The 12,590-nt window shown below is 33.3% G+C and overlaps 1 protein-coding gene across 6 annotated transcripts in view; it reads left to right on the top strand.

Annotated features, from left to right (window-relative positions):
* Positions 1-11,415, top strand: part of STXBP5 (syntaxin binding protein 5) — a 163,679-nt gene extending 152,264 nt beyond the window's left edge. For all 6 annotated transcript variants that reach the window (XM_060114516.1, XM_060114511.1, XM_060114510.1 and 3 more), the window contains 2 exons: positions 7,228-7,448; positions 9,205-11,415. In XM_060114516.1, the coding sequence (XP_059970499.1) occupies positions 7,228-7,448; positions 9,205-9,246 (263 nt within the window). In that variant the 3' untranslated portion in view covers positions 9,247-11,415. The remainder of the gene's footprint in view (positions 1-7,227; positions 7,449-9,204) is intronic.
* Positions 11,416-12,590: the final 1,175 nt, after the last annotated feature.

Raw genomic sequence — 12,590 nt, 5'->3', positions numbered from 1 at the left:
TAGGCTCCCAGAATTGGCTAAGATGGGAACCCTGATAAATAATTCTTTCTCTTTGCAAGGACCCCAAAGGGCCGCAGCTTAAGAGTAAAGGTGAACTGGAAGTAAATCAGCACATACACACACACACAGACACACAGACTTTCAGCTCAGCTTGAGATGATCTGAGTGGCCCAGAAAACTTTCAACTTTAATTAAGATTTTTGCAAACTGCTAAAGTCCCCAGCAACTGGCAGATTCAAATGAAAATGTTCTCTAAAGAAAGATAACATATTCAGAGTCCTCAAATCATTTTTAGAAATAATTTTTCAAATATGTAGTCAGGTAATCCGGAATACTAGGAATCAACACCATGATCAATAAAACAGAAAAAGCCAAAGCAGAATCACAGGTACTTCAAATATTGGAATCATCAGACACAGACTATAAAATAATTATTCATATTATGTTCAAGAGGATAAGTATCAATACCATGCCTGAATATTTTATCAGGTAACTGAAAACTATAAAATCAATACAACAAACGTGTAAAAGACTAAAATGAAATCCTAGAAATGAAAGATTCAGAAACCAAGATTAAAAGCTTAGTGGATGAATTTAACCACAAATTAGACACAAGTGAACAAAGAATTACATAACTTAAACATAGGTCAAAATAAAACATCCAGAATGTAGCACAAAGAAGCAAAAAGATGTAAGATACATAGGAGAAGATAAAGGAAATAGAAGTTGCAGTGAGAGGCGCTAACATATGTTAGACCTTCTCAAGAAGGAGATAGGAAAGAATGTGAAGGAGAATCAATATGTAAAGAGATATGGCTGGGAATTTTTCAGAATTGATAGAAGACAGCAATTCACACATTTAAGAAGCCAATTAATTCCAAGAAAGATATTTTTTAAAAATCCACAACTAGATAGGTCACATGAAAATAATGTGTATCAAAAATAAAGAGAAAAACTTTCAGGTGGCTAGAGAAAAATGATAGGTACCTTTTAACAAGTTATGGACTGAGTTCTCAACAGCCAAGGTAATAGGATGATCTTCTATCGTCCTATTATCAGAAGATAGTACTTAATCTAGAACTCTATACTGAAAAGAAAATATTCTTCAAGAACAAGAGAGTTTTAGACAAGTGAACAAATAAGCCTCACTACCACACTAAAGGTAATGCTAAAGGATGTACTTCAAATAGAAGGGAAATAATCTTGATGGAATGTCAGAAATATAGGAAACAATGCTTTGGAAAGAAAGTAATAAATACATGCATAATTATAATTACTGAAATCTTTATAAACTATAAAGCAAAGTCTTGTGGTATGTGTATACACACATAAATAAACAATGTGATCCAAAATATTGCATAAAATCAAGGTAATTAGAAAGGATAAATGGATTTGATGTGATCTGAGCTCCCTGCATTTTTTGAGAGACTTGTAAAAAGTATCTGTTAGCATTAATAAGTTAAGGATTCTTGTTGTCATTTCTAGGATGACCTCTGTAACCTAGAAAAGTAGTACATAACTTGATGAATAGCAGGAAGATCACAGTCCTTCCAAAAGGAGGGAAGAAAGAACACAAAACAGGAGAGATAACTAGAAAGCACATGAAGGATGGTAGATTTACTTAAATATAAATAACCGTAGTAAATGTAGGTAGAATAAATACTCTAGTTAAAAGATAGAGACTATGAGGCTAAATTTTAAAAGAAGGATAAGTTTATTGCTTACAGAAGACACATTTAAAATATAAGAGATAAATACTACAAAATGTAAAATAGATAGCTAGTGGGAAGCAGCTGCAAAGCACAGGGAGATCAGCTCCTTGCTTTGTGACCACCTAGAGGGGTTGGATAGGGAGGATGGGAGGGAGATGCAAGAGGGAGGAGATATGAAGATATATGTATATGTATAGCTGATACACTTTGTTATAAAGCAGAAACTAACACACCATTGTAAAGCAATTATACTCCAATAAAGATGTTAAAAAAATTTTAAATAAAATATAAGAGCACAAAAAGATTGAAATTTTAAAAGTTAGAAAAGCACAAACACAAATGAATCATCTGCCTGGTATGACTATGCTAATATCAGAAAGAGTAAACATTAAGGCATTATTAAGTATACCTAATATTTTGACTTCAGTATATATAAAAAACAAATATGGACATAACTGCTAGAAGAGACAATTTCTCAATCATAGTGGGGACTTCTAAAATATATCCATTGATTGAGATATAACAGCAGATAAAAAATAGGTTGCAAGGGTACAGAGATATTAACAACACAATGAACTTAAACCTAAAGAACATTACAGAATATACATTTTCAAACACATACAGAATGTTCATAAAATGTATTCTATTGATATTTGTAGGGAAATTATAGATGAATACTGAAGTATTTTGGAGTAAAATATCAATTTCTATAATAAATTTTAAGTATTCCATTCAAAAATTATATATATACAGACACAGTCAAATGGCAAAAAAAAAATGTTATCTATTACCAAAATTAGATCATGGATATATGGATGTTTATTATACAATTCTTTTTACTTTCCTATATGTTTGAAACTTACATTATAAAAAGTTAGTTTTTTTTTAAGTTTACGTTATGTTAGATGATTTTTTTAAAAAATCAACAGATTTCAATGGATTAGAATTAAGAGTGTGTGATCTAATCACAATGCAGATGATATGTCAAGACCAAGTTTGCATTGTTCCAGGAATTCAAAGCTGATTTTTTATTTTTTAAAAAGTTAATTGGTAGTTCACCACATTAACAGATTAAAGAGAAAAACCATACCACCACCACAATAAGTGCAAAAAAGATGTGTTAAAATTCAGTATCCATTCATGATAAAAATTCCTAGAAAGTAATTTGATAAATTATAGCTGCAAATGATACAACATTTAACTACCAAAACTCTATAGCAAATATCACATTTAGTATAGGAACATTAAAAAATATTTAAAATTTTTCCTTTGAGATAAGGTATGAGATATATAATTCTGTTACCACATATATTCAACAATGTATTAAAGTCCCTAGAGATAAAGCAGAAACTTATTTAAATAAATAAATAAAAAATAAAGAATAAAAAAAAAAGTCCCTAGAGAGTGTGGAAAAGGAATTAAAAAGAAAGAAAAGGTACAATAATAGGATAGGGAGAACAAAATAATCACTTGTGAATGTTTGATATGATGACATATTTAGAAAGCCTAAAAAATCTGTAGCTAAATCGTTAGAAATAATGGTTTAGTAAACTGACTAGATATAATCAGCATATAAAAATAAAATTTATTCATATCATATTAACAGTAAAAAATGAAGTTTTAAAAATTGCTCTTTGTATTAGTTTTCCATTGCTGCTATAATAAATTACCACAAACTTAGTGACTTGAAACAATAGAAATTCTATTATCTTACAGTTTTATAGGTTAGAAATCAACATGGGTCTCACTGGTGTGTTACCAGGACTGTGTTCCTTGTTGGAAGCTTTAGGAGAGAATGGTTTCCTTGCCTTTTTCAGCTTCTAGAGGCCATAGCTGGTGATGCCTTCCTTAATCTTCAAAGCTAGCAACATTTTTGCATCTCTCTGTTTTTCTGAAGCCACATTTCTCTGCCCACAGCTGGGGAAAGCTCTTTGCTTTTAAGAACACATGTGATTACATTGGGTTTACCTGTATAATTAGTCTACCTTTAGGTCTTTAACTTAATCACATCTGCAGAGTCCCTTTTCCTGGGAAGGTAACATATTCACAGGTTCCAGGAATTAGAGTGTTGTCATCTTTGGGGGTTTGGGGGGGGGCATTATTCTACCTACCACAAGAGTATCAAAAAAATCAAATACCTAGAAATAAATCTTAACAGAAGATGTTCAGGGACCTCCATGGGGAAGGTAGACAATTATCGAACTTCGTTGAGAGATGTTAATGACCCAAATAAATGAAGAGATATACCATGTTTGTGTGGTAGAAGATGCAATAAGAACATCCCTTCTCCCAAAACTGATATATGCATGTACACAAACATTTAATGAAGTCCTTATCAACACCCCCCCAAATTTTGTAACTGATTCTAAATTTTATATAGGAATTCAAAGGGTCTCACTACTTCTGTGAGTATATTATACTAGAGGCTTTAACCAGGACAGTTAGGCAAGAAAAGGAAATACAGGCATGCAGGTTTGGAATGGAAGAAGTAAAATTACCTCTCTTCACAGATGACATAACCCTGCATATAGCAGATCTTAAGGAAACCACACACACACACACAAAAAAAAAAACATTCTAGGGAGTTCCCTGGCGGTCCAGTGGTTAGGGCTTGGTGCTTTCACTGCTGTAGCCCCAGATTCAATACCTGGTCAGGGAACTAAGATCCCACAAACTGCACTACGTGGCCAAAAAATTTTTTAAATTAAAAAAATTTTTAAAACACATTCTAGCCAATAAACAAGTTCAACAAGATTTTATACAAGATCCATATAAAAAATCAATTGCATTTCTGTACACTAGCAATGAACAAACCAAAAATTAAGCAAACAATTTCATTTATAATAGCATCAGAAAGATAAAATACTAAAACATATACTAAATATATGGAAAACATATACTAAAACATATACTAAAAACTTCAAACATCATTTAAAGAAATTAAGACATAAATAAATGGATTAATATCTTACATTCATGGATTGGAATATTTAATATTGCTAAGATGGCAGTACTCCCCAGGTTGATCTATACATTCAACACAGTCCCTGTCAAAGTCCAAGCTGGTTTTTTGAAGAAAGAAACAAGCTGTTCCTAAGTATCATATGGAAATGGAAAGGATCCAAAATAGCCACACACACAATTTTATCTGAAAAGAAGAAAGAAGATACAGGACTCACACATTTTGATTTCCAAAGCTGCTACAAAGCTGTAATCATCAAGAAAGTGTGGTACTGGCATTAAGGTAGATACATAGACTAATAGAATAGAATTGAGAGTCCAGAAGTAAGCCCATACATGTATGGTCAATTGATTTTCTACAAGGATACCAAGAAACTTCAATGGTGAAAGAGTGGTCTTTTTGACAGATGGTGTTGGGACAATGGATATCCACATGCAAAAGAATGGATTGGACCCCGACCTCACACCATACACAAAAATTAACTCAGAGTGGATCAAAGACCTCAATGTAAGAGCTAAAACTATAAAACTCTTAGGAGAAAACCTAAGTATAAATCTTTGTGACCTTAGATTAGGCAATGGTTTCTCAGATATGACACCTAAATCATAAGCAACCAAAGAAAAAAATAGATAAATTGGATTTCATCAGAATTAAAAGTCAAAAAAGATGGTCTGATATCTCATAAGAGTCTAATATCGAATATTAAAAAATTCTTCCAACTCAACAATAAAAAACCAAATAGCCCAATTTTTAAATGGGCAAAAGGTTTGAATAGACTTTTCTCCAAAGAAAATATACAAATGGCCAATAAACACATGAAAAGATGCTCAATATCACTTGTCATTAGAGAAATGCAAATCAAAACCACAATGAAATATCACTTCACATTTACTAGGACGGTTGTAATCAAAAAGATGTACAGTAACAAATCTTCTCAAGGATATGGAGGAATCGAAACCCTCACAAGTTGCTGGTGGAAATGTAAAATAATGTAACCTCTTTGGAAAACTCTGGCAGTTCCTCAAGAAGTTAAACATAAAGTTATATGACCCAACAATTCCACTACTAAGTATGTACCCAAGAGAATTGAAAACACATGTTCACACAAAAACTTGTACTAGTGTTCATAGCAGCATTATTCATAGTAGCCAAAAAGTGAAAACAACTCAAATGTCCATCAACTGATGAACAGATAAACAAAATGTCATATATCCATATCCATACAATGGAATATTATTCAGTTATTTAAAAGGATGAAGTACTGATACATGCTACAATATGGTTGAATCTTGACAGTAAGTGAAAGAAGCCAGACACAAATCCACAGAGTGTGTGAATCATTTGTATGAAATGTTCAGAACAGGAAAATATATGGAGACAGAGAGTGGATTATTGATTGCCAAGGACTAAGAAGTGGAGGAAATGGAAAGTGACAGCTAATAATCATGGGTTTGTTTGGGTGTTTTGTTTTGTGTTTGAGTAATTAAAATGCTCGAGAATTAGTGATGGTAGTTGTACAACCTTCTGAATAAACTAAAATTTACTGAATTGTTCAAGGCCAAATTTTATGGTATGAGTTACATTTCTAAAGAAAGAAATGTACGCTGAAGAAAGAGGGAATGTGACATCAGTCTTTAACGTATTTTAAGACTTTTGCAGTTTTCTAGGTGTTAGGTGATGAGGGTCTAGGTTATAAAGGGAAAGGAAGCAATGAATTCCTGAGATCTTTTGAAAGAAGAAGTTGATCTATTTCGTAAGTGACAAGATAAATGGATAGAAAGAAAGGGATTTGGGGCTTCCCTGGTGGCGCAGTGGTTGAGAGTCCACCTGCCGATGCAGGGGACACGGGTTCGTGCCCTGGTCCGGGAAGATCCCACATGCCGTGGAGCGGCTGGGCCGGTGAGCCATGGCCGCTGAGCCTGCGCGTCCGGAGCCTGTGCTCCGCAGCGGGAGAGGCCACAACAGTGAGAGGCCCACGTACAGCAAAAAAAAAAAAAAAAAAAAAAAAAAAAGAAAGAAAGAAACGGATGTGGTTATCTACAACTTTTGGAGACTGAAAAGAAATACTGAATAAATTCTACATTTTCCTTCTAAGCGTAAGCATAGTATTTCAAGTAAGAGGAAGTGTGGTGTAAATAAACTAAAATAAATATGTATGTTTAAATCTATGTCTTTGAATTTAAATATTTTTATGTTAATTTATCTTTAATTTTTTGGACACTTAAGAGTGATTTTTTTACTGTTATTAAAGTGGTATCAGTATACCCATTATTCATTTCAACAAATAATTACCAGTCACTTTTTTGCTCAAGTTCTATTATATGAACTAGTATAGAATAGAATATTTATTAATGTACATTGTGTTTTTGTATGTTTGAAAAGTATCTACAAATTATTAAAACAATCATAATAAAAAAGTAACAATTATATAGTAAAATAAATAAATCAATTATATTGTCAATCAAGTGTGTTTTAATGCTATCAGGTAGTAGGATTTTATTAGTAAAAAATTTTCATTTTCTGGGTTACTCTTTCATTTATCAAATCGTTCAGTTGGAGAATCATCCTCGGGAAAGGCTTCAAGAAGTCTTGCTCAGCATATCCCTGGCCCTGGTGGCATCGAAGGCGTGAAAGGAGCAGCATCTGGAGTTGTTGGTGAATTAGCACGAGCCAGGTTGGCACTAGATGAAAGAGGGCAGAAACTTAGTGACCTGGAAGAAAGAACTGCAGCTATGTTATCCAGCGCAGATTCATTTTCTAAACATGCTCACGAGGTACGTCTGTCAAATATTTAAGCCAAAAAGCCTAGGTAAAGCAAGCATGAAAATTACTGTATTTTTATAGCTGTTGTATTTCTACACATGAATTTTCATGTATCCTCAGTATGGTTGCAAATTCCTAATTTTTGCCGCCAGCAGGAACCATTACAAGAATATAGCCTTTGGTCTCTTACTGAAGTTTATAAATTTTGAAGGTACCTGCTCACCTTCAGGCTTTTTGTAAACAAAGCCAGTGGCTTCGCAAACAGTTTCTTAGGGGATACAATAACAAAAACAAAGCTAATTTTCCTAAATGCCTCAGATTCTACTACTAACTTCTCCTAGAGAAGGAAATAATTTGCCTCTTGATCTTTAGGTAGAGCTAAATAACTGAAATTGGCCAATGTTTTTATTCAATGAAACAATACTAAGTCTGTCTGTAGACCAGTTCACACAGAGGAGTAATGTACATTTTTGCAACGAATTCATCTTGATGAACTAGGAAGTTGTGGTGGAGCTTAAAAACCAATGCTCTAAAGTAGGGGATCCCTAACTGGCCTTCTTAGAAATACACTTTGTTAGACAGAATAGTACCCTTGAAAAACTGAATTTAAAAGCCGTCAGGTGGAATACACGTTCTTCATTTGGACACACAGTTCTGCCACTCCTTGATGCTTTATACTGGGCTACTTCACACATTTAGTTCCTAGCCTAGCCCTCAAAGGCATTTTGAGTGTATTATCTGAAGAAGCCATATTAAGGTTATTTTTATATCTGAGTACCCACTCTGTCAGTAATAGCTCTTCTTTAAACTTTTCAGTCAAAAGTCATCTCCTCCTTGCTTAATAATGTTGACACCTAGAATGTATCAGAGGTAACTTGACTTGGGAGAGATTTGTCCAGGCTTTCAGAGAGATTCAGAGATCTTTTGTGGGTCCTTGTACTAGGCCAACACACCTCAGATGCAGGCTAGTGCCTTCAGTCTAGGTCAGGCCTTTTGTTGGCATAACCCTGCCCCTGACTGTGGTCTCTAAGGCATATAACAGTTCAGTTAACCTCAGATATATCTACAGTCAAAATATTTAGCAAGGAGCTCAATCCCTAGCTGTTCGCTCTTCCTTTCTACCAGACATTCCTGAGCCATATTTGAGAGTCTAAGGAAGACAGTACGTTGAGGTGGTTAATATCATGGGTTTTTGAATTAGACTCCATGGGTTCAAATCCCAGTTTCACCATTGTGTTACTGCAGTTAACCCCATAAGCCTCAGTTTCTTCATTGGTAAAATAGGGAGACTAATAATGCCTAACAGATAGAGTTGTTGTGAGGACCAAGTGAAATCATGTAGAGAAAGTATGTAATACAGTGCCTGGCCCAGAGTTAAGTGCTCAGTAAACTGTAGATGGCAGCAGTGGTAATTTCAGCCTTTCATTCTCCAGGTTCTTTAAGCATTATTTTTAATTCACTTTAGAGAACTGAAAGTTACTTTATTTTTTAAGTTATTAGCTTAGGTCACCAAAGAATGCACTGAGCCAAAATTTACTTATGTCATGTCTTTAGGAAATGTGAGGACCTTCTAGGCTAATTCTTCATAGTTACATTCCTTTTTCCTTGAAACGGAACAGTTCCTGCTTCCTGCTTTCCATATAAATACTAAATATAAAATGAGAGAATGTTTCAGAATATCATGTTTTGGAAAAGTATAGCAACCAGTTGTAAGTGTTGTTATTCTGGCATTTTAAAAATGTGTTCTTCATGTTTTCTCCCCTTTAGATGATGTTGAAATACAAAGATAAGAAGTGGTACCAGTTCTGATAACCAGAAATCCAACTAAGTCCAACTTTAGCCAGAAGGAAAAAGAATTTTCCTATTTTATTTTACTGATTTCACTTTAGGAAAGTTAACATTAACGAGATGTTCATCACTGGATTTTGCTCTTTCCTAGCACAATCATGCACTGTTTGACCTCAGTCATGCGGCTTTAACTGAGGAGCATTCACACACACTCAACATGGAGTATATGCTGTGGGCCAGCTACGAGTTGACGGTTTGGGAACTAGGATGGTCACATGTTACAGATGAAGAAACAGAGGGGTGTTGAGGAGACATGGCAGGGACTTTTCCTGGGTCGGTCCTGTATTAAACTTTCACATGCCAAAAGCTTCTGTACTGTCGTTACCTGCCATCGTTGTTTGACCTCTTTGAGGGAGAGGCAATAAGTCAGAAGTCCTGAAGCTGAAATAGTTACATTTGTGTCACTGACTGAATTATAAACGGCTGTCTTGGACTTTCCCTCCCTTCAACTGACTGGTCATCAGTATCATTAGTGAAAAAGAAACAAACTGTTTATTACCATATCTTTAGACAGATAAGCTGAATGGTGGGCTTTAAATAATAAAAACATACACATAGTTGAATTGTGTATGGGCTACTCTTGGATTCTTGTTATTGTATACTTGTGTTTATTCCATATTTTGTCAAAAGCAAAACAAGGCGATACATCACTTTTCATTGAAAAGAAAAGTGTAGAGCATGACTGAACTGCTCATCATTTGGGAGTTTCCATGTAATGGCTATGCAGTGTGGAAAGTGAGAAAAACCTCCATTGTGGTGAGGAGAATACTTCAATGTCCCTTGTCCTTGTTCTCATTAATTCAGCTAAACGTGGATTTGACCAAAATAGTTACTGGTTAAATTTGTAGAAATGTTGAAATTGGCTAAGTTTTTAATTTTGCTTGAATTTTTATAAAATGTTTAACCCAATGTACCTTTGCATTATTTAATTAAAGTTGCTTTAAAAAAAAGTTTCATTATTTCAGTAAAATGTTCAGCTCCCTTTTTAATATGCCCTTTACTTGCTAACAGTTCCAGTACACTCAGGTGATGAGCCAATTAAATCTTAGTGCACATGCTGTCGCATGGAAAAAATCACAAGCATCCTTTGTCAATAATTATCTATGTAAAAGTCTAGTCTGATGACGTACAAAGTATTTTCTGTAGAAATATAATGTAAAATTGTTCATGTCCTTTCAAGGTTTTAAAAAGCCAAAAGGAAAGGAAAATATGTGCATTTTGGTAACTAAATTATTCCTGTATTGGAGTATAAAGCAGATGAGAGCATCAGTGGACAATAAATGATTGGTCCCTAGAATAGCACACAGACAGAAAAGAGATGATGGGGTAGATCTGAAGTAGGTAAGCTCATTCTGCAGGCTCATCTGAGATTATTACTGACTGTTCTTAAAGCAACAAAGGACGAATAATATAGAAACATTATACTTAGTATTAATGAAATTTAAATATTTTCTTCTATAAAAAATAGTTTAAAACAGTTTTCTTTTGTCATTAAGAGATAATCAGAGCACAAATTGATAGCAAACATGATGGTTGCTTTTCTATTCCATATGATCATTAAAGGTATATTGTAGAACACCTTAATTTCACACAGTCTGTTATGCATTTTTCCTCTTTACTCTTTTCATTACTAAAGCTCTTATGTTTACATTTTATAACGTGCACTATGGGATATGAAAGTTTACATTAAAATGTACTTTGAATATCATTAGGGAGGGATTAAATATATGTGATGGAGACAACTGATCAAGCCAAAAGAAATATTTTAAAAATAGTCATTCTCAAAAGTTTTTGACTTTGTAGAAAGTACCTATGAGTAACATTTCTGTTAGTTAATGTCAGCTATATGATGAACATGTAGCAGTTTACAAATTGTTTAATTTGTATCATATATTATCTAATAAACCCATTGTTCCATGATATGTCACAGGAAGTATTAAGCCGTTTTTTAAAGGTACAGTTTTGTGAATGTCATCAATAAAATCAGTAGCTAATGAATTTGAAGTTGAGAAGCACTAAGTAAAGTAATATACTGGTTGATTCCCCATTCATGTGTAAGGGCATATTAGCTCCAATTATTTAATTTGCTGTGTTATTTCGTGTTAATTGTATATCAACTTAATTTTTATATCAACTGTCATTTTTCCTGTTGTATATAAAATGAACCAATCTTGTAATTATTTTCAAATAGAGAAGTTAGATACATTTACCTGAGATGGATTTTATAAGAAAATCTTAAATCAATATTTCAAGTTATTTTATTTCATTTTTAAATTAATCTACAAATTATGCACAGCAAACTAGAAACTCACTTAGGATTAGAAAGCTTGAAGTATTTTTGAAAATAGGAAATAAGCTTCTCAGAGTTATACTTGATTCAGTCTGTAGATAAGAGACAGTCTGCAGTAATAAACTAACCCAGGGAATTTATTGTAATTTGAGAGGTAACATCTCTATTTTTTTTCTAATGCAAAAAGTTACAGTCACCAGCAAGCCAAGATTTCAGGAAAACAAACCAAAAATTTAAAAAAGTAGTCAAAATAGAAAATATTAGAAAAGTGAAAGATTTTTGTGTGCTTCCTCCATATCTTCAAACATTATTCTTTGTTGCCTGTGTCCTTGACTCTCAAATCATTGAAGTATTCACTGAGTAGCAGTTTGTCAGTAGGAAGTGGTTTCCCTATATGTACCACATACCTGGTTCATTTCACTCTTCAAACTAAAATCCATATTTATTTGCTTAGAACGTTATTTGAAACCTTATATTCTGACAACTTCTGTATATTACATCATTTGAAGTTTTCAATTATCTTAATTCCCTTGGTTTGCATTTCAATTGTACAAGGTGTTTCCAAAAATGGTTATAGATATAACTGAGCTATTACTAACTTCTTAATTTGATTTTTTTATGGATGGGAAAAAGTGCTGCTAATTGTCTATGTTATTATGTGTACTGTATTACAATTTAAGTACAGTACTTTAAAGAAAGAAGCATTGTCTTTTGCTTAGAACTTTTTAATTGTAGGTTTCTCTGAGGTTATTTCATGTAGATATGTGTTTTAAACAAGTCTGAAAGTGTTACATACTTTTAGGTTACAGGGGGTGGTGAGAAAACAGCTGAGGAAAGGAAAAATATGTGAAAGATACCATGGACTTCAAAGTTTTACACTGAGTTCTGTATTCCATATATGTTTTGCTTAAGGCATTTTTTCATGTGACATTAGAAAAGCTATATCCAAAGGTAAATTTTTTGTGGCAAAGATTTGTTTTACATTTTAATTTTTGGGATTTTATTTGTTTTTGCA

Source organism: Mesoplodon densirostris, chromosome 12, assembly GCF_025265405.1.
Source record: "Mesoplodon densirostris isolate mMesDen1 chromosome 12, mMesDen1 primary haplotype, whole genome shotgun sequence".
Lineage (NCBI taxonomy): Eukaryota > Metazoa > Chordata > Mammalia > Artiodactyla > Ziphiidae > Mesoplodon > Mesoplodon densirostris.
Note: the sequence above shows the minus strand (reverse complement) of the source record. Positions and strands in the feature narration are given on the sequence as shown.